The sequence below is a fragment of the Micropterus dolomieu genome, linkage group LG17, assembly GCF_021292245.1.
Source record: "Micropterus dolomieu isolate WLL.071019.BEF.003 ecotype Adirondacks linkage group LG17, ASM2129224v1, whole genome shotgun sequence".
Lineage (NCBI taxonomy): Eukaryota > Metazoa > Chordata > Actinopteri > Centrarchiformes > Centrarchidae > Micropterus > Micropterus dolomieu.
Genome location: NC_060166.1, coordinates 10,699,323 through 10,726,603, shown reverse-complemented (window position 1 = coordinate 10,726,603; position 27,281 = coordinate 10,699,323). Strand labels below are relative to the sequence as shown.

Here is a 27,281-nt window from a genome sequence, read left to right as displayed (position 1 = left end):
GTGTAGGTGGGGGCTGTAAAATGACTCAATTTCACCCTTTTCATCAATGTCTTGAGCCAGAGTTTGAGAAGAAGTCAGAAAACTTTGAAACCATGTCTTAGTTTGATTTGAGGCTTTATTGGGTTTACATTTTACCTGGCTCCCAAATAATACCTTTTATTTCAGTGCTGGAAGCAGGTGCAGATTGACTAGTGATTGAATCAACGTGTAACTGTATACAGTAATGGCCTTCTAACCTGATGAAAACATTTTTATACTGCATTACACATGCTCTTTAAAACTGGAGCAATGCAGTGAAGGATCACAGCTTGTAATGCTCTACAGAGAAGTGAGACTGTAGGCATATTTGCATAGCTGCTTATTTTGAACCTTTTTTAATTGCAAAAACATCTCTGATTTGCAGTGACAAGTATTTGCCAACAGATGGCAATGCTGTTGTATATTGTCCTAACAAAGTGATTAAATCCAGTCACATCAAGATACCAACTCACATTTTAACACCCACTTTCAACTAGCATTAATATTACTGTTAAGCATAGTAACCCCACGCAAAAACTGCTACAGCCATCATAACGAGAGCATTAGCATCCACAGTGAACTTCCACACCGGGTCCTCGCTGATGTCAGGCAGGTTCTCCTGTTCCTCAGGCACGTCTGTCTCGTGGCTCTGGGAGCCACTGCTCGACCCACAGAACCGACCAACCAGGTGACAGATCCCAGACTTTTCTTCCTCTTCAGCCACTGAGAGGAGGAGGAAGGCGTTAGTACTTTCTATGAGTGTACTCTATGTTCGTTTCATTTGTCTGTCTTTGTGGCTGCTCCTTCCTTTCTTTCTTACCTGCACCACTGCTGTTCTTCTCCCTCCTCCTCTCCCCAGCCTCTCTCCGGGCTTTTCTCCCTTTCTCCTCGAGCTCCCAGTCCAAATCCTCCCTCTCCTCTTTGGAATGACGCAGGCTAAACACCAGCCGATGGAGCTGAAGGGAAAAAAAGAGAGCTAAATTTCATAAGACATAGAAACAGACACCCTTTCTAGCTGTTCTAAATGCTGCTTAATCTGCAGATCAGGGAAAATGTTTTCATGTCATGGAACCTAAATAAAAAGTTTTTTCTTTGACTTAACACGACACAAACTTAGGTCTTATTGGTTTGTGTGGTGTCTGATAAGTAAATACCAGGCCTGCAATCCATGATGGATTTAAAGCTGTGACTTAACACTGATTGATTAAAACATTTGCCTGTACAATGACAACAATGTCTATCACATCTTATCACATATCTTCTTCCTGATTAAATGACCAAGCACATGTTACTAGAACTTAATACGCCTGAAATACGACCTGTGGGGCCTTAGTGAACCAGTGCATCTGTGAGTACAGTAAGTAAGAAGTCACTTACATGTCGATCGTCTATAGGCTGGGTGCAGTAACTGACCACCAGCACCAGTACTGACGTACAGAAGAAGAGTATGATTGCAAAGTGGAGGTAATGGATCCCACACACCAAGAAAGGGCAATGAGAGGGGAAAATACAGCTGCCAGTACCAAACCAGAACTCGGGCAACATCCGACACAGACCCATCACCAGGCCTCCTACCAGGCCCCAGAACGCACCCTGGGGGTGAAAGCAGATGCTGATATGATTTCACTAGGTGTTTCACCGATGTTAATATACATTATATACAATATACACTCACCTAAAGGATTATTAGGAACACCATACTAATACTGTGTTTGACCCCCTTTCGCCTTCAGAACTGCCTTAATTCTACGTGGCATTGATTCAACAAGGTGCTGAAAGCATTCTTTAGAAATGTTGGCCCATATTGATAGGATAGCATCTTGCAGTTGATGCATACCTCGGTTGTAACGAGTGGTTATTTCAGTCAAAGTTGCTCTTCTATCAGCTTGAATCAGTCGGCCCATTCTCCTCTGACCTCTAGCCTCAACAAGGCATTTTCGCCCACAGGACTGCCGCATACTGGATGTTTTTCCCTTTTCACACCATTCTTTGTAAACCCTAGAAATGATTGTGCGTGAAAATCCCAGTAACTGAGCAGATTGTGAAATACTCAGACCGGCCCGTCTGGGACCAACAACCATGCCACGCTCAAAATTGCTTAAATCACCTTTCTTTCCCATTCTGACATTCAGTTTGTAGTTCAGGAGATTGTCTTGACCAGGACCACACCCCTAAATGCATTGAAGCAACTGCCATGTGATTGGTTGATTAGATAATTGCATTAATGAGAAATTGAACAGGTGTTCCTAATAATCCTTTAGGTGAGTGTATATTTAACATGATAATATGTTGTCATGTATGCATATATCATCTCACCGTTTCATTGACCCTCTTAACAAACACAGCCAGGAAGAAGACTGAGGCGATAGGCGGAGCCAGATAGCTTGAGACTGACTGGATGTAATCAAACAGCTGACCGCTCTGAGCCACCTGGACCACTGGGATCCAACAGATGCTGATGGCTACGATGCACAAAACCCAAACTCTAGTGAGGAGAGGAAAAATTAGAAGTAGATATGTGAGGTTGGTGGTGCTTTTACCATTGCATGATGAAAAGACTTAAGAGTTGGGGAAATGCAGTGGATTTAGATGTCTAGACACATCTAAAGGTAGTTAGAGGAAGCATTTCTTTACTGCAACACTGGTCTATTTACCTGCCGACAATAATGAGCTCGCGGTCGGTGGCCTGTGGTCTGATGCGAGTCCAGATGTCCATGGTGAACAGAGTGCTGCTGCTGTTAAAGATGGAGGCCAAAGAGGACATGAGAGCAGCCAACATCACAGCCAGCATCAGACCTCGCAAACCTGCAGAGAGAAATGGCAGGAAGGCAGGCGGGTCAGTGAGAAGATCAGAGTAAGTTGGCCAAAAAGGTGGAGAAAGTGGAAGGTTGGGAAGGGATGAGAAATGTAAGGTCTCCTACTCTTCTTTTTTAAAGGTAGTCATTGTTATGTGTCCTCACCATTCGGCATGATTGACACCACCAGTTTAGGGTAAGCAATGTTGGAGCAGCCCACCTCAGTGCCACACACCCTCTTACACTCCTCAGGGACAACACAGCCAACCTCATCTGCAGGTAGATGGAAACAAACAAACACACACACACACACACACATATTAAAGATCCAGATTGGTTTATGTATGTCAGACATCTCTTAACAAAAGTACAACCATGGGCTTTATACATGACAACGTTTAGTCAACACACCTCTGACAACCCATTTACCAGGATAGTATCTACTGCAAAGGTACTATATTGTACTCTCTATTGTTTCTTTTTTTGTCAAATGGGATTTGACAGGACAAGTGTAAGCCTCAGACCTGGATAGAGGACTCTGCTGATCATACCGGGGAACACCATGAGGAACATTGGTAGCAGTTTGAGGTAGCCGCACATGATGCAGCCAGCCTTCACATGGGTCAGACTGCTAGCTGCCAAGCAGCGCTGGACTATCACCTAGAGAAGAAAACAAGATAGATTATTTTTTGTTTGCAACATCATGTGAGAAATATTTCCAAAGAGAAGGGCAGGAAATCGAGTTTAGGTTTATCGAGTTTGGGTTCAGAGTTTGTGAGGAAACACCAAAAAGTTCCATCAATTTTTTTAGTGAAGAAAAGTTGGTTTGGAAATGTTTTTTGTAGCTTTCATTAGATTCAGATGCAAGTATAGTAAACATGTTATAATGTATAGAATAAAAAAGGTAATCAGTCAGCAGTCATTAAAATAGCATTCCAGCATAACAAACTGCATATTATTTGGATCAGTATTCACATAACTGCAGAATCTGAGGAAGGATCAATTATGTGGTTACAATCAAATGGCTCTTGCCTGCTGTCATTCTGCTGACATAGTGGTGTTTTGTTTTTAAAATTTCTTTACTTACATTGTATATGCCTGTGATAAAGGCCATATGCAGAAACACACTGGTTGTTAAAAATTACACAGTTTTCTTTGTATTACAAATACAGCTGGAGTCCTTTCCCTAAGTCTTCCTGATCATTCCTGCTCTTTAAAGATAGGCACAGTTGCACCAGATCATCCGGTTTATGTCAGCTGGACTTAAGTAAGGCTTTATTTTTAACTTAACTGAATAACAGTTAAGTGACTTGCAGTAGCCCTACTGAGTCAACTGTACTGTACTGCCCTGCAAAGGCAGACGGCAGTATCTACAGGGTGAATGTGAGAAACAAGGGTTTGAAGGCTTTTGGCTAAACTGTGAAACAGAAATTTACATTGTAAAACCACAATTCTGTAAAAAAACATTTCAATACTGCACTGGACATTCTAAAGGGTGCAGGGGGAAAGTACCCAAAAAATAAATATGTTCTTGTTTCTTCTTCAGCATTCTTGTCCATTTGAACTAATGAGCTAGTTTATTAAAGTAGCCTTTAATTAAACGGTCTGTGCAAAGGTAGCTTATCCACATAGAGTCAGAGGCAGCAGTTACTGTTACTCTGCTAAGCTAGGCTAGTTACCTTTTATCTGGTGGTGTTACGTCTTTCTCCATTATGGTTAGATTTAACTGCTGCATTATTTGTGGGGTATATAATAACAAATTCAAGTACTAGTGTTGTAGTCAAGACCGCCCAAACCGAGACCAAGTAAAGACCAAGACTTTTAGGGGCTGAGACCGAGTCAAGACTAAGACCAGTTCCCCATATTACATGAAACACAATAAAATGTGGAACAAGATCATAGGTACTTCTCAAATTGATCTGAAAGATCCACATTCCCATAAAAACACCTGCATACAAATACTCAGAGCTGAAATCATCGTAAGCATCTTATCATCTCATATTCAACACTCCTTTTCCAAGTTTACCATTGCGGTTAGGGGTGACAGTCGTTAACGGGAACAATACATTTTAAATTAGTTTTTTAAGTTTTACATCCAATCAAATTTAGGATGTTAACATATAAATCAGACAATGCAAAAGCAATTTATTGATAATCCCAAAGTTATGGTCTTGACTGGTCTTGAAATAAAATCCCGAGTACTCAATGTCCGAGCCCAAGTCAAGACCGAGTACAAATGTGGTCGAGTCCGAGACGAGACAAAGACCATCAAAAAGTGGTCTTAAGACCAGTATTGAGTACTGCATCACTATCAAGTACTAAGAAAATAAAATAGATTTTTCAAACACAGGAAACAGGAAAAAAGAGCAAAATTAGCTCTAGCTGTTGTTCTTCTATTATTATTGTTTCTTTGGCATAATTATTTTATATTATATGGTAAGATGTTATAAAAGTAAAATTCTGGTCTTAACTTATTTTGACCAATTAAGTAATTGGTCAACTGCTGTTAGACTGAGCAGGATATTTACCTGGTCTGTACACCAGTACCAGCCTCCCACTATAGCAATCCCAAACACCACTCCAGGCCAGGGCAGGTCCCCTGTGGTTGGGTTCCTCAGCAGGCTGAAGGCATCCTGTCTGGGTGTGTAGCACTGAGGGGAGATGTTGTAGCGCTGGGGATCCATGGAAGAGAAATTACTTGGCGTAGCAGACCTGTACTGGTCCAGCAGAGCGCTGTAGCCTCCTACTTCAACAAAAGCTGTAAGTGAAAATAAGAAAGAGTTCTTTGTGATTTAAAGGGTCAGATCAGACACATTACAGAAAGGCATAGTTCTTCCTGAACCTAGTGGTGTCTTTTGAGTGTAATTTGACACTCGTGTCACCTCCGAATTCCATGCGACAGCAGCATGGTATGGTATGGATTGTTGTGTAAAACAAGACTGTTTTATCTAAAAATAAATAATAAAAAGAACATTGTATTTGTTCTCTGACTCAGTTTAGTAGTCCAGTGCTTTGTTGACTGATACTGTCCTAACTGAAGATATGAGTCAGCTGCTGAATCAGCACTGTCTTCTCAACGCATCACCAATTCACAAAAGGAGGTGGCTGTTTTTCCTAGATTTTTCATCCTCCATTGGTTTCTCTTCCACTTTTAACTAGTCTGTCTCCTTCTTTGACTTTGTGTGTAATCTACACCAGGATTAGACTGATATACTACATATTGATCTTTTATTAGAAAAAAATGAATAAGGTTGCAGAGGGTGGTTGTATCAACTGGAAGTGTAGAGTTTTGTGACTTTGCAGTGGCAGCATACTGTCCTCCGCTGAAATGAATGATTACCAAACCTATTTAATCCCTTTCCTGTTTTGAAGCTGTTGTGGAGGGACAGAGTCACAGGCCAGGAGGGACAGACCAAAGCTACAAACCGTGTGTAGTGTAAATGAAAGTATCTATTGGAGGATTGAATATGATGTTGTTCCATTTGCACTTACAGAAACCGGTGAGGACGAAGGCCCCAACAATGATGACAACAGTCTGAACTGTGTCAGTGTACATGAGAGCAGCCAGGCCACCTGGTAACACACACACTCACACTTCTTAAATTACACACACTAACAGAAACCTTGACATTTAAAGGGGTACTTCAGTGATTTCAAATTGCACCTCGATATCCTGGTTTTGAGTCCTTAACAAGGGTCAAGCTCTAAAACACTACATTCCTATATTTTCCACAATGCAACAAATACAAATATTTCATTAAACCCTGTCTGCCCTGCAAATGCCCATATCTTTCAAACTCCACACCACCAGTTTGTAACGCTGGTCATAAATTTGTAACTTCCAAGCCCGAGTCAAGATAACCGTGTTGACATCACTATGACATCATCAGGGTAGTTTTCTCAAACTACAGAGTGCGCCCTCTAAATTCTTAGAAGACGTTACACACCTGTTTTCACAGGCTGAAACAAATCAGTTTACTTGTAGTGAGGATTACTGCCATCATGACGAGTAAACTGATCCTCACGTGTAAAAATTGTGGCGTGCCCCTTAAAAAAAAAAAGAATCTAAAAATACATGCGTACCTGTAACAGTGTACAAGGCTGTTATTAATAGAAGGGTGATGACGGCCACATAGATGTTCCACCCTAATGCCTGCTGGATGAACACAGCTCCTGAAAACATATCCACCTGGAGAGAGACGGAGAGAGGGTGGGAGTGTACTGTATGCTTTTCTGACTGTGGGCTCTCAGAAAGGATGACTCACTGAGATCTTGGTGAAAATGTAGAGGAACAGAGAGATAACGGAGAGGTAGAGGCTGATTCTGGTCCCTCCAAACCTCTTCTTCAGGTATTGGGGCATCGTGATCACCTGTGAACACAGCACATTCCAACAACATGGTCATTACATCAGTGAAAGATGGTTCATGTGTTGATGCTGAAATGATAAGCCTGAACTACTTACCCCAGCTGTGAGGTAGACAGGTACAAACAACCAGCCTAGCAGCAGCACGATGAACAGAGCCTGACACATTAAATAAACAACACACGGTAACGTATGACATGTTAATATGACATGCCATCTTCTAGTCCACTACGAGAGAGCTTTACCACGAGACACCGTAAATGACAGTAGATTCAGATGGTTTTATGCATCAATTCAGTTTTTTAAAAAATGAATGGGATTTGTGCACGTTCATTTAAACTGTATTTGTGCAGGCTTTGAGTATATAATGTCACTTACGTTCCACTCAAACCCCCCCACAGCAATGCCACTAGCTGCCCCAGTGCCTGCCAAGCCCACAAAGTGACCACTACCAATGTTGCTGGCAAACAGAGATGCACCAACCTGAATGAAAAAAAGAACACATCATTTGCAGCCATACAGTAACATCATGCATGCAATTAAGACTGTGACCAGAAATGCACAAATAAGATGAGTGCATAGTGAAGCATTTTTAAATTGAAATTTTTTCATTCATATTGTCCCTTTTCTGTAAGGAACCACACACTTTTTAAAATTCAAAAGGATAAATCTGTTGGATAAACCTTGCCTCAACATCCTTCCTTCCCTAAAAAGTGATGAACCTTAAAATACTCCTGCCACCTGAAAGTTCAAGCGAACTGATTTCACTGAAACAAAGCCTGACCAGGACACCAATTTGACTATTGAAATAAGAATTTTCTAAATGTATTTTTTAAACACAGGTACTGAGCAGAGCATTTTTAGGATAAAAGTTAACTTGTCAGCACCCTCTGGTGGACAAACTATGACACGACCTCAAACATATCAAGGGCATTTCTGTACCACATGTTCATATTAGTGACCAGCATATACAATGGTACAAACGAGCTATATATATATATATATTTATTAATCTAGCTCTACATTGAACTCACCGGCCACCAGGTCATGGTGCGCCCTGCCAGGAAATATCCTCCAACTGTCCCACGACTGGTCCGAAACATGGCCTAAACACAAACAGGGCAATTCTGTTATTCTCACTAACCAAACACATTACCTGCGTCTCCTTGTAAATATATATAGTATGTGACATAAATACTGTATGGTGATATACATTTTTTAATTATACCCTCCTGATAATTAGACTCTGTTTAACACCAACACAAGTGAACTCACCCAAATGCCGACACCAATAACCATGATGAAGTATCCAACAATGATGGTGATGTCTGCTGGGTTGTTGATGGTCACTTTGTCTGATGAGAGAACCTCCATTGCTCTACTTATACCTAACTGCACTTTACTGAGCTTCCTATACAGGCAACCTGCCTTTGATTTATCTGCAGGTGTGCTTCTAATAAAGCTTGGTGCCTAAAGAAAAAATCAATATGACCAAATAGCTACAAGAAGAGAAATACTGTCAAAGACCCCATAGGCAGTAAATTAGCAGTGGTCAGTCTGAGCGAGAACTTTGGCCAGCTGGGAAAATGGGCAGATTCAGGAGCTTATTAATTATTAGAGTAATTATTAACACCAAACTGTTCACTCAAGTAGTTCCACTCAGTTTAACATTTTTCATGCAGAAAAAGCCAAAGCACTTCATCAAAAGTTTGCGCAGTTGTGAAAAAGTCACCAGTGAAAGAATCATGTAAGCAAATAGTCCTTTAATCATTTGAGAGCACTGCTTTCATCAAAACATCCATTTGCCTTTCAGTTCACAAACTCATTAGATTATACAAATGGGGGGCAGCTCCACTCCTCTGACAGGACACACAGCACGTGTGCGTGGATGAGTGCAAAGAGCTTGTGTGTAGAACAGATTTACGCCTCGGCATAGAAAACATGCATGCGTACACAATCACTTTTCACATGTCATACACGTAAGCACACGGAGAAAAAGAAAAACAGCTCAAGGTGAAAATAGTTCAGAGCATGTTATTTGAAATGAAACAAGAACTGAAGCTCACATCTCTTAACCAACTAAAATGACAAACAAAAAAATAACAAACTACATTTGTTGTGTTTGACTAGTGAACTTACTAATGAAATAAAGCTCAAAAACCTTACTGGTTAAGGATTCCTGCTTCTTATTATTTTGGTCAGACACACAGTTCACATGATATTCAACAGGTGTGAACTCTTCCAGATCACCTATCCCCCCGCCTGACTCCTCCCTCCTGAGTCTGCACATGGCACTGGAAAAGACAAAGGCAGGAAAGCGCACAAGTGATGACATATCAATACACCACTGATCAAGAATCTTCTTATCGGGTATTGGGTGATGAAAATACTAATTGATTTTATGTGTTCATTGCATATTGTGAACTGAAAGTATGCAATGTATTATGCATCCAGATGTAGATTAGAGATCAGGATGTGATAATCAAGCTGTGAAGTGGCAGCTGTGTCACCGAGGACTTCTTCTGCTTGCTAGAAATAACTCGGCTGTTGTGTTAAAACATCAGCCGCTATACTGTAGCTGGGAAACTGGGGAAGTTCCACTATTCGGTTCTCAAGGGAGAACTGAGACGGAGCCATGGTAACACTTTGGAAAAATCAACAAGGCAGGGCGGTTTGACTGAAAATGATGAAATGTACTTTTGAGTCTATTGGTTGGTTGATTCAGTGGAAGGCTGAGTTCTGAGACAAACTGGTCTACAGCCTAATGTGAGGTCTTGGATCCTGTATAGAGTGACACTTTGCCTCATCTCAGTAGGAAGAGTTGGAAGAAAACAATTTTGCCAATACAGAAGCACATCCAGTATCCATCTTAATTTCCTGTTTGAGGCTGATAATGTATTTACAGTATCTAAACTGTATAAATCTGGATCGCCAATCTAAAAGTTACATCCTTTATTTAATATCTGGCCTGCAGTAATGTATAAAACTTGTTTGTTAAGACAGAGAGCAGCAAGCACTGACTTCGAAAAGAATTCCCTGCCGAGTTTTATCATTTGAAACCAATTAATTGTAACGTCATATCTGACATTACGCCTTCGGTTACATGAATTAGAGTACCTCCATAATGGCAAAAATTATTAACTCCAGATTCTGTGATGCTGGGAGTCTTAAACACATTTCTAATATGATCCCTGTTTATATTTCCTGGTAGTACTGGGTCTTTTTCAGACGCAGCTGGCAGTGTTTTTGATGTGCACACATATCTCCAGCAGAAAGATCTTGATTTGATCAAAAATGGAAGAAAAAAAAAAAAAAAGATGACAGAAAACATAGTGGCTTACAGGAAAACAATGTGCTTACATTTTTGGGCAAACTTTCTGACCTTTCACAAAATCCGAATTTACTTTTAAACCTGCAGTTACTTTCAGATCGAAACGTATCTGCTCGCAGCTGTCTAAGCTTGTACTGCCATCCTATAGGAAGCCCCGGTCACAGCAGTCAGAGCAAAAGTTTCAAAACAACAACAACAAAAAAAAAAACCTTTCAAATACATTTCAATAAATTAGATGCAGTGCTAATGTGTTCAGATAATCCATAACCTCCATGCTAAACACATTCACAAGTAAAGACAACTGCTGGCTTGAAGGGTTAGGAGGAAAGGTGTTGGATAGAGAGTGGTAGTGTGGACACAAGGATACTGTGAGTCATCTTTACAAACATGTAGCTTTTGTCTAAATACTTAAAAGTATTTAGCTGAGTATAACAGTGGAGAAACATGAAATGTGGATTTTTCTGTGCACCGGGATGCACTGAATTGTGACTAAAATGCTGCGGTCTTTATAGTCTCCAGATCTCACCCCAGTTTCACACCTATAGAAATAATATGGAAGATGGTGTTCTGGCTATCATCGTTTTAATTAATTATTTTGCATATTATCCAGCCCTGTCTGTCCCACTTCTTTGAGGAAAGACCATTATAAAAGCAATTAAGAACAGTGAACATATGCACAATTTCTACCAAGTAAAAAGACATTATCTGGTCTGTGTTCTACACATGGGCTGCCATATTTGGGATCAGTTGGAGAGATGTGACTGCCTGCTTAGTGAGACCAAACAAGGCTTTGCAAGAGTTTAGTCGAGAGATGACTAGTTCCAAGAGATTGGGCAAACACATTTTTCTTTCTATTTTGACTATTAGTTAAAAAAAAACTGATGGTACAAGTAAAAAAATGTCTACATCCAAGTGGTTTTATGAAAAAGATGTGTTTACTATGATGTGCTTCCACTCAAGTCAAGTTTATCCTTATAGCCCTTAAATGCAGTTTCAAAAGGGCTTTACAGGCCCACATTAGACAGGAAACAAGGTTCAGGTAAATTAAATGGAACATGACATGGTCAGACATGTGCCAGTCTCCTTGTGTCTACACTAAACACTGCTGAGACATTCACAGCACTGACAGGGTTTCCAAACACCCTTAAAATATTAGCTAAAAATGACATTATACTTAGAGAAGAGAAAACAACTACAAAAGGCCCTCATCTCTCACAAAGGACTGTTCTGACAAAATTAGGTCACAGTCAGGTGCATCTTGCCTGACTTGTAACCAGTTTCTGGCTCCACTTGCTCCCTGCCTGTACATTTTACTATCCCTAATCCGTTTCATAAGGTCGGTCTGCGTCCAGTCCTTTGCAGACCTACTCTTCCTTGTGTGTTCATCTCAACACCAACACTTCATGCGGTCAAGGAGGAGCGAATTCAAACCCATCCTGGAGCTCATCTCTGTGTCACATAAACAGCTGCCTCAACTTCAGTCATCCTGGTCTCTATCAAGCTAGTCAGCGGCTTTCTTGCAGTTTTCTTTGGCTAGTCTCAGTCTGGACAGGATATGTTTCTTAGGGAACTTTAAAGTGGTACATCCAAACTGGCTCACGCCTCCAGTGTCCCCAGGGAGTTTCTCACGTCTCTGGACCCAGCTGCGCCAGCCGGGCTTCCAACAGTACACACTGTCATAGAACCGTGAACCGTTTTCCCCACCCAGCACATAAATCCTGCGTTTCCACCTGGCCACACCCCCAGCTGCAATGCGGCGCGGCAGCCCGGGAAACACCACAGGGCTTGGGGCTCGGTCGCTTCCACCACCTGCACCCCCCCGCTGCTCCGCGGTGACCATCACCCCTCCCCCAGTCACCTCCCTCTCTACTCCAGAACCCCTGCCCTCTCTGAAAAACAGTACACGCCCAGTGGCGTCTAAAGTCTCCAAATTGGTGTAGTTTCCATCCAGGAACTTTGTGGTATCCCTCATGTATCCTCCAATGGCACAGACTCCTCCACGCACTGCTACTCCTCCAGCGAGACAGGTGGCACCTGAGTCCAGAGCCACACGTGTCCAGCAGTCTGTTAGGGTGTGATAAATAAGCACCCCAGAGTGAACCACGGCTCGGTTCTGTTCAAGTGTGGTTCCACCCAGAAGGTAAAGCCGTCCACGTAACGCTGAGCAGGCAAAGGCGCGCAGAGGGAGCGGTAACCGAGGCCCCGGAGCCCACTGAAGTGTAGTCAGCTCCAGGGTCTCACTAGAGTCCAGCAGGGCTGAGCGGTTACTACCACCCAAGGCATAGAGTGATTCTCCACAGCCCAGCAGGCCTAGCATAGCCCGGGGCTGGACCATCGAAGGCCGCTCTATCCAGCGGTCCAACACTGCATCATATTCATGCACGGCTGCAGACACAGAGCCTGTCCGCAGAATCCCACCTGCTACAAACAGCCGGTCACCTACAGCCGTACAGCCGGGACTGACCAGTGAACCCAGCGCTGCTAACTTCTCCCACTTCCCTGTCCGAGGATCAAAGCAGTCCACCGTGTAGTCTCTTGCAGCTAAATTTTCATCTTCCCGAGGTGTCAGGTCCACACAGACAATCTTTTTCTCAAACATGCCCTCTCGTGGTCTCAGAGGCCCCCCAAGGCCCTCACCAGCAGCAGCGGGCCCCAACTCCTGGCTCAGTCTTCGGCTCTCTTCCTGGGATAGCAGCCCAGGACGCAGGTGGTGAAGCAGCGCCGGCATGTGGGCGTAGCGATCCAAGGGCTGGTGCTCTGCCCAGCGGCGTGCTGCGTCGTAAACCTCCGCTTCAGAGTCCACCCCCAGGCGGTCAGAGCTCAGGAGGCTGCCTAATGTGCCGTGGTCCAGCAGGAGGAAGTCTTTCTGCCGGGCCACCCGGGGGAAGTGCTGAGCTACCAGCCGCAGGGAGGCACGCAGCAGCAGCTGGTCGTGGTGAGAGCGAGCCAGAGAGTACATCCCCAGGCAGTTATCCACTGAGAGGTGCTCAAATAAAAACCTTGAGGAATAAGAGTAGAGAAAAACAACATGTGGAGAGGAAGAAAGAGGGGAAAACAGACAGGGGAGAAGATAAATGAGACAAGGGAGTTTCAAATCCAGAAGCTGGTTTGTTAACTAAAACCTAATGTCAAAGTAAAAATATAACCACCTGAATAGTAACGTCCAATGAATAAGGGTGTAAGCTTGATTATCTTCCACTTTTCTACAGCAGACTTACCTGGAGCACAGGTCCTGAAGGGGCATGACCTGAAGCCGGTTGGCGGCCACAAACAGATCCTCAGCTGTGTCCAGAGAGAGCCCCGCCTCACCGGTGTACACAAACTGGATGACAGTCTCCATGACAGACGGTGTCACTTCCTCCAGTCGGATCTCAGTGAGGCGAGACTCTACCAGAGGGCTGGTGAACATGGCCCGAAAGTACGGACTCACGGCTGCTAAGAGGACTCTGAGGGGAGAGGAGTATGGACGATAACTGTTCATGTGGAGGATACGTAAAGTCAAACAACAGTGCTAAGTTTTTGGCTGCACTTAAAAGGAGAAGAGCTGACAAATACATCTTTCACCTCTTTGATGTCCAACACAGGCTGCGAACAGCTTTCTAAAAAAATAATAGCAACTTCATCACAAGTCACATTTGCTTTGTATTCTGGTGGTGTAATTAGCATTAAATGAATCTGTTATTCAACTAGAAGAAAATCAGGGGTAATGCTGACTGATAAATGCTTTACATCATTTACTAAGTAAAAATATAAAATATTTGGTTGTTATAGTTCAAAATATTCTCTAATTCATATAATTGTAAATGAGACACTTTTTTAATTATAATACAAGACTGAAACACTGAAAAGCCATCCATAAACTGAATAGTCAAATATATTTGTTAGCTGCAGCCCTGGCTGTAATGCTCTTCTTGATTTCTGAGCAACAAGATTTCCTGAATGGGTTTTTCAGCTTCTTTGTTGGATGTGGCAGCCATACCTGTGACACATGAACTTCTTTCCCTCAACAAGTAGAGTCACATCACACAGCTGCTGAGCATCCAGGAGCTGCTTCAATCCTACAACATGGCAGAAAGGGGGAGGAGAAGGGCGAGGACAGAAGGAGGGATGAGTAAGAATGAGAAAGAGCAGACAGAGAAGGAACAGAGAGAGAGAAACACAGGGAGAGAAAAGGGTTGGGAAACTAAATGAGTCACACAAACTCTTCAAGGGCTAGTTTCCAAATACCCAGTAACACCCTCTCTAGCTGTGATGGAAATGTGATATTTTACAGTGTTTACTGTTTCACCTTGCGTGCTTCATTATTATAGACCAATGTTTCCCTGTGTGGTTTTTGATAATTTTATTAGGTTGCAGTTAGGTGAAGTTTCCCATGGGAAAGATGCTCAATATAGAGTTTCTTATCTGACTGTCCTTGATAGGCCTTCACTTCAGGGCAGTTGGTCCCTGCTCCTTTCCTCAAGTCACCCGTTTCTTCACCGGCTCTTTGTCTTACACTCTGCAGACTGTTTGCACTCTGTATGTCTGTCTGACCCTTTGCAAAGAATAAAACCCTTAGAAGACGTCTGGATTGGACTCTTTATTTCAGAAGACTCACTAAAAGGACATTACACAAGCCAGCTATCATTTTTCTTTCTCACCGTGTGTGATGTAGTCTCCCAACGGTGTGGTGCTGTCATCAGGGAAGTCCTCCTCCTCTGAGTCGCTGTCTGACAGAGGTTCTCCTCCTCCCCCATTCCCATCCTGCCACGGCTGGGGACGCCAGGTGACTGTGCCCCCCCGCACAGCATTCATCTGGAAGTACAATATAAACACAAACACTCATATATTTAGGCCATTTTTATACATAGTATGTTTCACGGGTTAGCATTTATGGATGCAAGGCCTATCTGTAACAGACAGGCCTATGTATTATAGATCGAGGCCTATAATAGATGTGACCCAGATAACGCGTTTCTCTGTGGGGGGAAAATCTGCTTTCTAGGCAAAGTTCATGATACAGCTTAATTTTAAGATACATAAGTATTGTTTGCTACGTATTTATTGTTGTGTGTGTTTCCATTTTACCAAAATGATAAAAAAACAAACAATGTTTTTCATAAAATACTTGCTCTCATAGACCACAAACACAAAGCAGACAGTAGCATCAGTTTACCGGCAAGAAGCTACATTACCTTTGCTCTTCTTCTCGTTTCCACCGTGAAGGCTGGTTGGGTCTCACTTTCAGCAGGAATTGGTGAGGCAGGCTAACTGTGTGCAAGTACCCGGCTTTTACCAGAGGCTTCGAGAGGCTTTCCTTGTTCCCATTTGGGTGTCTTGGTCCTCCGGGCTCAGCTGAAAGGCTCGTCCCGGCCTGTGGCGAGGACGCGTCAGGCTACTCGCTGCTCATCCAGCCCCGAGCACAACATCAGGACAAAACCAAGCCAAACTAGCTTACAAAGGAACAGTTCTCCCGATATACAAAAGCTTCTCGTCGCAACACATGTACGTCCACCCTGGCATTACAAACACGCGTCCAGCTCGGTGGTGAGACAGTAAAGAGTGCAGTTTGTAGAGCCTAAAGGACAGAAAATTAGGACTGACTTTCTGGATCAGTCGGCCGCACTTGTCACGTCTGAACCGGATTACCGCAACGTTAAACTTCCGCTTCTCTGATTGGCTGACCTTTGGCTCGTGACGATTGTTTGGAGCTGAGTCGTTTTTTTCACTGGAAAAATGTAAATATTTCCCGCTCCCTCTTTGACATTATGTGACAGCAGTTGCGTAAAATAGCAGCTATAACATAAAAAAACATTGCACATTCGTTTTATTTTGATTCAAAAATATCAAAATTGTAATTTCCGCATTCATGCTGCATTCAAGGCAGATACGGCCGTTATAACGACGTCAATAGTGCTCGCTGGGACCATTAGCAGCTAAAAAAGAATTTGTAAGACACGTGAATAGTCATTATTATAATCCTACATTATGCTTTAATTTAAGTTATAATATTAAAACACGAGCCGACACAGAGTATGGTTACACGTATTCCTATACCCCTTGAATGCAACATTGACCACAAGACAAACATGGCGACTTGCATCGGCATGGTGGTCAGAGTTGGAGGGACTGCACTGACGGTGTTAAAGCCGGTAGCCAGGCAGTGTGCAAGGCAGAGTGTGTTCATCCCGCATCGCTTTTCGCACGGAGCCCGGAGCAGTTTGTACGAGCATGTCCGTGAGGGTTATAGTGACAAGCCCGAGCTGGACATGACAGCAGTGTGCGAGGAGACCGACAAAGTCATAGCAAATGTAGAGAGCAGGAAGGGTGACCTGCGAGGGGACGATGTCAGGAAAATTGTAAGTGTTTCTTTAACTGCAAATTCAGTTCTGTTTGTGACATTAAAACCACGACAACTTTATCTTCTGTCAAAAGTATGATTCAAGAGTTGACAGCTGACTGTGAGGCTGCTTACAAGCAAAAACACAGACTGTAAATCAGATTATGCGATTTACCAAAGCGCTTTTATAAAATAATGTGCATATCAGAGTTTAAGTTACTTTTTGGTGACGAATGAGCTATGGTTGGGGTTGGATTCCCTCCACACATATAAAAAAATTTTTTTTTCTATAATAATTTGTGTCTGATATGGCAGTCAAAAAAAAAGGTTTAGTACCAAAACGTTAATATATGTTTGTCAGACAGTGTGCAGAGTTTTCTTTCCAAAAGTTGAACATTTAGACAGAAGATGCAGCCTACTTCACTGGAAAAGCCATTCTCAGCGTGTGTGCACTGGAGGTTTTAAGCTTCCACATCAACACTTGTGTAAGATGCCTATGGGACCACGATTGGCTCTAAATTAGTTGTGATGTCACAAAATCCTTCTTGTACCTCTTCTTGTTGAACTGGGATTGAAAGTGAGCACAGTAGAACCTCCCTCCTCGACAGCTCTCTGGTGTCAAACTCTGCACATACATCATTCAGCTCAGAGAAGCTCAAACATCACAACAATATGCTTAACACATTTTTTTAATGGATGGGGGCTTTAAACTCTCAAACTGCTAAAACATTGTTCATACACAGAGGACTTTATTCTAAATTCTTGATGAAAACGTTTCCAAACATAATATATGGTCCTGCTGAGTGAATTGGAAGTCACAAGGTATTTCCAATTTGTTATACAGTAGTAAAATAGGTTTTAACTATAAGCACAATATTCCTTCATAGAAATATTGGAACAAGCAAATATAGAGTATTTAGTTTATTTTATCAGACCAAACTTTATTTGCCCATCACATGTTTCTACTCAGTATGTTGAAATCAAATGTGTAGGACCATACACAAATACAGTAGGCATACAGTTTAACAAAGACAGCAAACTAAAACAAGATAAGGAAACAAACATATACAGTAGCTATTGTAAGCATTGTAAGTTAAAGGTTCAGTGTGTAATATTGACAGAAATGCAATATAATATCCATAACTATGTTTTTAGTGGTGTATAAAGATCTTACATAATGTTAAGTTATATTTTTATTACATTAGAATGAGCCATTTCTATCTACATACACCACATGGAAGTCTCCATGTTGTGCCACCATGTTTCTACAGGAGCCTAAATGGACAAACTGCTCTACAGAGCGCGTTTTGTCACTACATTGAATACGTATGAAGAAGAAGGAGAAGAAGAAGTAGTAGGTGTCTGGTTTATTAGAAGTAAGAAGAGAAATTAAATTTGGACAAATGGAGGACCACACGTATTATTTCGCACAAGAGTCGACAGAGTGTGTCGGCCCCCGTAGCTTCTCCTAGGTGCCAGCAAAGGAAGGGGGGAGCCACTAGATCTTACATACTGAACGTTAAAAGGAAACATGGAAAGCTAGCAAGTTAAGAGTTCAAATTCACTGTTCTGCTGTCAACTTTCAATTAATCCCATTGACTCTGTGTTTGTCCACATTGTAGGTGTGTGTGTGGCAGGAGCTCCAGGCAGTGAGGACAGAAATCTCTGGGCTGGAGGAGCAGAAGAGACACGTCGGTGAAACAGTCAAAGCTCTAGTGGTCAGTAAAGGTTAATACAGCACCTGTTTTCTGTGTGTATGTGTTGTTTGGGTTGATTGTTTGGAATATGTAGACATTAATCTCAAAATGAACACATCCATCCAAAATCCCAATTCTTTTAATCATTTAATACTTAATCATTTTCTCTATATTGACATTTTGTGTGGTCATAAGTTGTAAGAGTATAAAGCTGCAACCATAATTGTGACACAGATATTTTTTTTCCTCACAGGCCAAGAATGACAAGAAAGCCCTCGCCAATGTAAGTGCAACTTTGGCACTTTAGAATTTAAACTCTTTAAGACTTTTGTTATTGAAGCAGTGAATCATGGCATTGCTGCTTCCCTGACATTGCACTGCTCAGTGTTAAATCACATTTGGGAGCAGCTCTGAGTCCTTATTGTTTATCATGCAGCTTCCAGAGCACACTCAGGCTCTGCAGAAGGGTCGAGAGATCCGCAACAGACTGAATCAACTCTACCCCAAAGAGACTGAGCTGGATCGGGAACACTATGGACGAGCGCTCAGACTGCCCAACACCACACACCCCGATGTGGTGAGGACACACACACGCACACACACGTACGTTATCCAGAGCATTTGGGAAAAGATTTTCTATCAAGTGTTTTCCTTTTAAAGAAAGTCCAAAAGTGCCTCTTTTTCCTTTTTTTCAGCCAGTTGGAGATGAGAGTCAGGCAAGGGTGGTGGAGCTGGTTGGACAAAAACCAGGTGATGGATGTGATCTGTACCGCTATTGATCTGGAGATCAATAATAATCTAAAGTGCTTTACCCTTGTGTTTTTAAAAATACAAATCTCCTAATCTGCTCTCTCTTTGCTGTAGAGTTTGACTTCAAGCCCAGAGGCCATGTGGAGCTGGGGGAGGAGCTGGGTCTCATCAGGCAGAGGTGAGGATGGCTATACTGTACTGCACTATTCATATGATTCAAAGAAAACTCAAAGAGAGGGGATGTTAGTTTGTCTGTTTAGTCAGTCTGCAGGTCGAAGAGCAAAATGCCATTTTGTATGAATATGATAATACCATAATATTTAATATTTTGTCTAATATTAAGTCTAACCTCATTAATACGAGTGGGGATCATTATATTTTGTTCCTCTCCCGCAGACATCTAGCTCATGTCTCAGGCCACAGGTCCTACTATCTGAGAGGAGCGGGGGCCCGACTTCAGACTGCACTCCAAAACTTTGCCCTTGACACACTGCAGCAACGGGTGAGCTTGTGGAAATATTAGATTTAAAGTCTGCAAAATGAATGGATATTATTATTCTGTTAATATATAGGAGAGCAAAAACGTGAGTCTTCTTTTGACTCCTGCAGGGCTTCATCCCCATGGTTGTACCAGACATGCTGAAAGGGGCAGTATTTGTGAGTAGCAGAGCCCTGTTTCTAACATAGTGATTTTGCATAGGTGTCGTCAATAAAACAGAAGATACTAAACTTAATATCTAAAGATGAGATTTGAATGTAGATAAATTAAATATGGTAGATTGGTCATGTAAATGGGTGAAAACACTCAGATATAACAGTTTAAAGACCATAGTATCTTTAAGCCACACAATGTACCTGACCTCTCCTCTCTTCTCTTCGTCATTCTGATTCATCCACCTCCAGGAGGGTTGTGGAATGCAGCCCAACGCCCATCGCTCTCAGGTCTATTCACTGGACCCGGCCCGTTTCCCAGATCTCAACCTGGCTGGGACTGGAGAGGTCGGGGTGGCAGGTGAAGCTTTATTCTTCACTAATGTTGATGTGCTGGCTTAATGTGTTGCAAGCACAATGAGGTTTTAATTCATTGCAACAATAAAAGACCCATAAGGTTGTGTATCAGTACCGGTGAACAATGCGACACATCCTCAGTACGCACATACAGGTGACGGTGTTTCAGACCTTATCTGTACTGAGCTGGATTGAGGTGTCTCTGATCCTTCTACTGACTTTGTGGCACCTGTTAGGACAGAGACATTCTTGTTGGTTTATGGAATTTAGTGACCTCACATATTTTCCAGCATTACTTCACCACAACTCAACCTGAGCAAAGGTCTGATTAACACAGTGGATGCACCGATGCGACTTTTTCAGTCTCAATACCAATACCTGGGCTCTTGCCAATGTCTTGCTCGCCCTCCTATTCTCTTCTTAGCTTTCTCCGTCAACGTCTTCTTCTGTCTCTTTGCCTCTGCCATTAACTAACATTATCTTTATAGAGAAGCCCTGAGACCTCGACACTTCCAAGATTATACTGTACTGTGTGTATTTGCTTTTAAACAGCATAGTATTTTATCTGCAGCTATAACTTTTGTAGTAAATGACAAGTAGTGACCATCTACTTGTTGGCCAGTTACACTCAAAATATCCATTTGTCAGTTGATCAGTCCCAGCTTTTGACTCATTGTTGAAGTCACACTTGTGATTAAATTAATTGGTGCATCCCGCTATCAGTCAACTTATCAATAATCCTGTTTCTTACTAGCAAGATTACCTATCGTGCTTGGCTGTAAACCCCCTCAATGTGTTGTCATGGCTATCTAAGCAATATTTGCGCATCTATTTTTGTTATGCAACACTCACGCAGAACTAATAGGTACTTGTAATATCTCATGTGCTGTTATGATACTCTATAACATGTTAATTAATTTGACCTGAAGTGAACCAGTGTCCTTGGTACAGCTCATTTCTGTGAGATTTGTTTTGTTGCATGGGGCAGAAGGATATTTCCATTCTCGTGATGAATTAGTTTCTCTTTCTCTCCCTCCCTATCTATGTGGTAGCAATAGAAATTCCACGTTATCTGTTTCCTTTTGTCAGACTCACCGAATACACTCTGGTGTAGAGATCTGTCCTTTCAGCTGAAAAACTTGACTCTGTTACTCTTCTTTATAAATAGCAGAAAAACAACTTGTTGTAAACATTTTTTATTTCTTCATGAGGAAATCTAAAATTTCCTCCACAGGGGGAAGAGGAAGTGAAGAGATCACTAAATAGATGATACATTTTTTGCACATACTATGTATTGGTTCTTACGCAGCCCACAGTTGCTGTCAGTTTCACCCAAAACCTGGCAGATTGACAGATTATTACTTATTATTAGTAGTAGTGGTTAGTGCACTATAATGAGATTTCATACTTGACTCCAGCTGAATTGTAATAAATGCATTTTGTTTCTGGGTTTTTCTCAGTGAACCTAAATTCTACATCATGAATCTTGAATCCAGCTATTCACATCAAATGTTCCTTCAATTTTCATCACGCAGTTAAATGGATCATAAATCAAAAATGAGAGCTGGAGGCTACCATTTTACATGTGCAGTATGTGCAGTAAGCTACTGTGTGTCACTCTTCTCCAGGCTATTTCATGGATCATGCAGTCAACTGGAAGGACCTGCCTGTCAGGTTAGAAGAACCCCTCATTCCTAGTTTTCTACTGACGAGTGTCATAACGGAGTAATTAAAGCTGACAGGGTCTGTCATCTCCCGCTGCAGGACGGTGTGCAGCAGCACCTGCTACAGAGCAGAGACAGACACGGGCAGAGAGACATGGGGGCTCTACAGAGTACATCACTTCAACAAGGTTACAAGGACAACAACATTATGTTAGGCACACAGCAGTTGCTTGGATCAATATGTATACAGAAAACAATATAACAAGTGATTGCAAATCACTAAACAAGTATCTACTCCATAATTACGCTAACAGGCTTTGTAATTAACTGTGTGTGTGTCTGTACAGGTAGAGATGTTTGGAGTGACAGCCAGTGAGACGGGAGAAGAGAGCACTCGGCTGCTGGAGGAGTTTGTCTCTTTGCAGAAAGAGATGTTCTCTGCACTGGAACTACACTACAGGTTAGTAAATACACACAGGCACATATACACACAGATACTCACTCACACCAGTCACAATTACACATCCACTCAATTTGACATAATAGAATATTTGTATAATCTAAGTTGTATTTGTGTGTTTCTGCTCAGAGTGCTGGACATGCCGACACAGGAACTGGGGCCTCCAGCACACAGGAAGTACGACATTGAAGCATGGATGCCTGGGAGGAACAGCTATGGAGAGGTCCCATTATGTCACTATTAACCCATTTACCTACTTACCTTATTTCGATAGTGTAAGTCCTAGGGCTGCACAATTAATCGTAATTGCGATGTCATCATGTGCGATTACATAACCCCATAAGTGTGCGATTTAATAAAACAGAAAAGGTGTGTGTGAGGCTCTCTTCGCTGTGTGCTGCAGTCTGCTCATTATCTCCGCCCACACCGGGCTCTCGCATGTGCCCCTAAAAACAGATAAGCCTACGTGCAATGAGAAAAATGTTTTATGAGCAGTGTGCTCAGAGTAACTTTTAAGACAACAATCTACTGTAAACCCCTCCCTGCCCTGCCACTAATCCTTTAAAACATAGTCGGAGACGTCGTCTGCAGCTGAAGCGGTCAGACAGAAGAAAACTGGGAGAAGATAAGGAAGGTTTGGGTTTGGCTCGCTGGCCATTTAACGTTAGCTGTATCGGTGCCTTTTGTTGTTCAACATGTTCAACTTTTCACAGAGCTGACATGCTTGTCAGTCACTTTTCGTCAACCGACCAATCACAGCCTGGATGGGGCCGGACATTAAAAAAGTTTGATGTGCTACAACAAATCATTAAATGTTGAACAATATGATTATTGACAAGTTAGGACATAGCATTAACAAATTACAGACCAATGTAGAGCCTTTTGCTTGCACAAGGATTTTATGAATAAAAACAACCCACAAAAATGAAACAGGTGGAACTGGATATAATACTCAACTAGTGGTAAAAAAGTATACTATTATATAAAATTATAATGAATGTTGTAGAAACAGGTGACTTTATACTGTAAGGGTATTACTGACTGCCCTGAGATGAAGGCCTATGAAGCACAGTCCGATAAAACTCTCTAATGAGCATCTTTCCCATGGAAAACTTCACCTAACTGCAACCTAATAAAATGATCAAAAATCACACAGCGAAACATTGGTCTATAATAATGAAGCATGCAAGGTGAAACAGTAAACACTGTAAAATATCACATTTCCATCACAATGTTCATTTGTGATAATATATGCTATAGAGTCAGACTCACAAACATGTCTTCTGTTTGAAGAGTCACACACAAGCAGTTGAGGGGAAAATTATACTCTTTTGAAAGGGCCTATAACTAACTATAAAAAAAATATACAATGGTACAGTTGATGATGGCACTGCAGGTGCTATGAAGATGATGACAGATTTAAGGCCTTTGAGCTCCACAGAGCCAGTTAGTTGTTTTTCCTGCTGATTCTGATTTCTGTTCTTTACTCTCTATATATACTGTATCAGATTTCCAGCGGGTCCAACTGTACAGACTACCAAAGCAGACGCCTGAACATCCTGTATGAGAGAGAGGATGGCAGCCTGCAGTACGCCCACACAGTAAGACTGCAGATGAGGCAGCACTGCTATACATTCCTGCGGGGTTATTTTACAGCAGTATACCACTTCCATGATACATTTTCTTTCTATAGGTGAATGCCACAGCATGTGCCATCCCCCGAACCATCATCGCTATCCTGGAGACTCACCAGACCAAAGTAAGACACCAACATAAGGGCGCACTTCACACATGAGGGTTTCCAAAACCCTGGAATTCTTTAATGCAGGTTTTAGTCATTGAATTGTGGAAAATTGGAAATGACTAAAAAGAATAAAATATTCTGGAAAATAATGAGTTGTTTTGAAAATTATATTGTGATCCGGTTGTTATAGGTTGTAATAGGCATCACAAGGCCCCTAAAAATAGTGCTCTGTGCTAGGAAGAGGACAAATAAAATTCTTATGTGGGGCTTGTAGTTATCTTTCTATGCATATTCCCAGGTCACAATAACTGAAAAAAATATCATCATTGTCATGTCAGCAACTAAACCAGACCCAAAATCTTTATTTTAAAGACAAAGCTTTAATCAAAATGTTTAAAAATGTGACCCTTCTTTTGGAAAATAACTGTGTAGTTTCACATTCTCTTCCAACAAAACAGTAGTTTGTCCACCGTTCACTGCGTTAAATGTGGATTTCTCTGCATGCATATGTGTGCAAAGTTTGGTGTAGAAGTGGCTCCCTCTTGTGATAGTTGTCTGTCAAAACTGTTTTATACTAATTGTGATGTATTTCAGCAGAAATGCTGAAATAGTAATATAGAAATAATACTGCATTTTCCTCTATATTGCTAAACCGGTTCACATTTTCCTGAGGCAGAAAAATTGTTCAACAAAAATCATAGTATAAGTTGGCTTAATAGGGAACTTAACCTAATGAAACTTGAAGGACAGGTATAGGCCTGCATTACTTATGTTAAAAAACTAGCATGTCAACAACTTTGCTAACACAGCCAAACATTAAGCAAGTGTGACAACATAAGACATAGTAAGCAAGCTAATAAGTTATTACTTAGTTCACGAAGCTCTCGCCGATGTCCGGTGGCCTCTTTCTTGGTCACTCTCTTTTTCTCATCTTAGCTGTCGTGCCCGAGTCGGACGAGCAGGCAGCATAATCAAGCTCAGCAGTCTCTATGGACATAAAGCAATGGCAGAGGCAAAGACACAGAAGAAGATGTTGATTGAGGAAGCTAAGAGAAAAAGAGCTTAAGAGAGAGTGACTGAGCACGAGACTGGGGGGAAACATGCCAAGAAAGCTAGACACAGACGCAAGAGCACATACAGTAACGTTACTGATGTCAGAGTGAGTTATATTGTAAGTTTGCTAAAATCAACTCGAGATTTATAGCTAGCAGCTAAACCTCTGTCTGTGGCTGATTTTTCTCGAGTAGACAGCTTTGCTAACACAGCAAAACATCAAGCAAGCGCCACAGAAGACACAGGAAGCCAGCTAATAAGTTATTACTGACTAGTCCAACAGCAAGAAGGCCAGCTCGGCATCTGTCCTGCATCCTTTGAGCTCTTTTAGCTCACACTAACGAGTAAAAGCCAGTCAGACATTTACTCCTGGTCACTCTTTTTCTCTTCTTTGCTTCCTCCGACATCTTCCTCTGACGTCTTCCTCTGACATCTTCCTCTGCCTCTGCCATGATATTCCTACTCAGAATACTGAGCTAGCTTTTTCCAAAGAACTTACATTGTACAATATACTTTTTGCTTCTTCTTCTGCTTGCTTGCTGAAGAGTCGTGTTTGTGCTGTAAACCATTACACCGTTGTCATGATAAATGTGCTTCCCGGGATTGCAATGTCACATAGCGCAGTAGCTGACGCTGTGAGCCCGGAGTATAAAGACAGAAGCGCCATTCACCCTTTAAGTCAGTCTCCAATCAAAATGGTTTTGAACATGTATTATAGGATACAATACTACAATCCTGCTTTAATCTATACAATAAATGCCCCCCAATTCCCAAATGTCTTTTATCTGTATTAAATGTCTATCTTGTTACAGCCAATACCCATTACAATATTGCAAGGAACATGTTATTTTTCTCCTGAACAACACTGAAATGCAAACCACCTCTACTCTTTTGTTTTCTGTGTTGTGATTTGATTTTAATGTTGTAAGGAAAATTCATATCACAATGAAAAACAGACAAACAACAAATTGCTACATAACTGTCATTTAACAAATGCTTTTCATTTCATTATGAAACAGTAAATGATTACATAGAAAGCAAACACATATAACAACGTATGTGTATTGTATTTCCCTTGATTTTGTTGTTTGATCTGTTTACTTAGCCATTTTAAATTTTAAATAACTCCAAAGAGCAACTAGTTGTCAAATTCTATAATTCATTGTAAAGTACTCCCGATGGATTTACTACCGCCCTATTCCTTTTTATTTTTATTTCAAGACTTTTTAAAAATCCTCTTGACTTAACATTACACTGTTATTAAAGATACAAATTTTTGATGCCTTTTTTGTTTCGTCTCCATCTCCCCAGGCGGGAACAGTACTTGTCCCCCAGGCCCTGCAGCCTTATTTGGGTCTAGAAGTGATCGAGAAGCCAAAGTACGCTCCACTGAAATACATCGGACCCAACCAGCACAGTCGACCATCCAGGCCTGCTCCCAAGACCAGATGACACAAATTTAAGTGTAGTGCTGTAAAGCCAGCCATCGTCCACAAACACCAGTCCACCAATAACAGCCAGTTCATATTCAGCAACACCAAGTCAGAGAGAAGCAGATTTTTACCACACATAAGGATGTTTCATACATTATGTTGTATATCTGCTTACAAGTTAATAATAGCCATTGTTCTTCAAATTCATTGAAAAATTGACTTTTTGTGTTCAGTTTGAATTGATAGCATCAATGTTTTGAGGCGATGGATGAAGCTTGCATTACTGTCACTGTAAATATAGCCTATTTGTGTCTGACTGTATTTTGTTCAATGCCATGGTATTGTGAATGTAAGCCTGAATGTGTGTTGACCAGCTCACGCGGAGGACCATAATAAAGATATGTGTTTAATTTCTGTCTCCTGTATTTTAGTCTTTTCAATTTTTTCATGCTTTTATCTTGTATTGTTTTTGTATTATTGTCTTTTGGGTATTATTGTCTTTACACTTGTTAAAGCACTTTGTAAGTTGTTTTTGAAAAGTGCTCTATAAATAAAGATTATTATTATTATTATTATTATTATTATTATTATTATTATTGCTTAGTGGTCCTCTTTTGCTCATGCCCAGTACTGTTACATTATACA

The 27,281-nt window shown here is 41.5% G+C and overlaps 3 protein-coding genes across 7 annotated transcripts; 1 reads left to right on the top strand and 2 right to left on the bottom strand.

The window, feature by feature from the left end:
- Positions 1 to 95: 95 nt before the first annotated feature.
- slc5a2 (solute carrier family 5 member 2) lies at positions 96 to 8,790 on the bottom strand. Of its 3 annotated transcripts, XM_046073069.1 has the most exons (15): positions 8,453 to 8,790; positions 8,212 to 8,283; positions 7,556 to 7,660; positions 7,277 to 7,336; positions 7,079 to 7,183; positions 6,897 to 7,002; positions 6,306 to 6,386; positions 5,342 to 5,571; positions 3,338 to 3,473; positions 2,979 to 3,086; positions 2,673 to 2,823; positions 2,335 to 2,503; positions 1,396 to 1,611; positions 839 to 974; positions 96 to 741 (listed from the first exon to the last, which is right to left on the bottom strand). In XM_046073069.1, the coding sequence occupies exons 1-15, from the start codon at positions 8,549 to 8,551 to the stop codon at positions 530 to 532; spliced, it is 1,986 nt and encodes a 661-aa protein (XP_045929025.1). In that variant the 5' UTR covers positions 8,552 to 8,790; the 3' UTR covers positions 96 to 529. The 3 variants fall into 3 exon arrangements, with proteins under 3 accessions (XP_045929025.1, XP_045929027.1, XP_045929026.1); XM_046073071.1 differs by lacking the exon at positions 1,396 to 1,611; XM_046073070.1 differs by lacking the exon at positions 6,306 to 6,386.
- A 133-nt stretch (positions 8,791 to 8,923) lies between these two features.
- On the bottom strand, positions 8,924 to 16,307 carry si:dkey-260j18.2 (uncharacterized protein LOC325231 homolog). Of its 3 annotated transcripts, none has more exons than XM_046073072.1 (5): positions 15,683 to 16,307; positions 15,149 to 15,302; positions 14,488 to 14,566; positions 13,727 to 13,954; positions 8,924 to 13,507 (listed from the first exon to the last, which is right to left on the bottom strand). In XM_046073072.1, the coding sequence occupies exons 2-5, from the start codon at positions 15,300 to 15,302 to the stop codon at positions 12,010 to 12,012; spliced, it is 1,959 nt and encodes a 652-aa protein (XP_045929028.1). In that variant the 5' UTR covers positions 15,683 to 16,307; the 3' UTR covers positions 8,924 to 12,009. The 3 variants fall into 3 exon arrangements, with proteins under 3 accessions (XP_045929028.1, XP_045929030.1, XP_045929029.1); XM_046073074.1 differs by lacking the exon at positions 15,683 to 16,307 and adding an exon at positions 14,797 to 15,042 and having other exon boundaries at positions 15,149 to 15,291; XM_046073073.1 differs by lacking the exon at positions 15,683 to 16,307 and having other exon boundaries at positions 14,488 to 15,036; positions 15,149 to 15,290.
- sars2 (seryl-tRNA synthetase 2, mitochondrial) lies at positions 16,308 to 27,046 on the top strand. The gene is made up of 16 exons (XM_046073075.1): positions 16,308 to 16,846; positions 18,450 to 18,545; positions 18,778 to 18,807; positions 18,961 to 19,101; positions 19,220 to 19,274; positions 19,389 to 19,452; positions 19,671 to 19,776; positions 19,884 to 19,931; positions 20,178 to 20,286; positions 21,911 to 21,956; positions 22,047 to 22,134; positions 22,294 to 22,406; positions 22,536 to 22,629; positions 23,915 to 24,007; positions 24,100 to 24,165; positions 26,515 to 27,046. The coding sequence occupies exons 1-16, from the start codon at positions 16,523 to 16,525 to the stop codon at positions 26,653 to 26,655; spliced, it is 1,614 nt and encodes a 537-aa protein (XP_045929031.1). The 5' UTR covers positions 16,308 to 16,522; the 3' UTR covers positions 26,656 to 27,046.
- Positions 27,047 to 27,281: the final 235 nt, after the last annotated feature.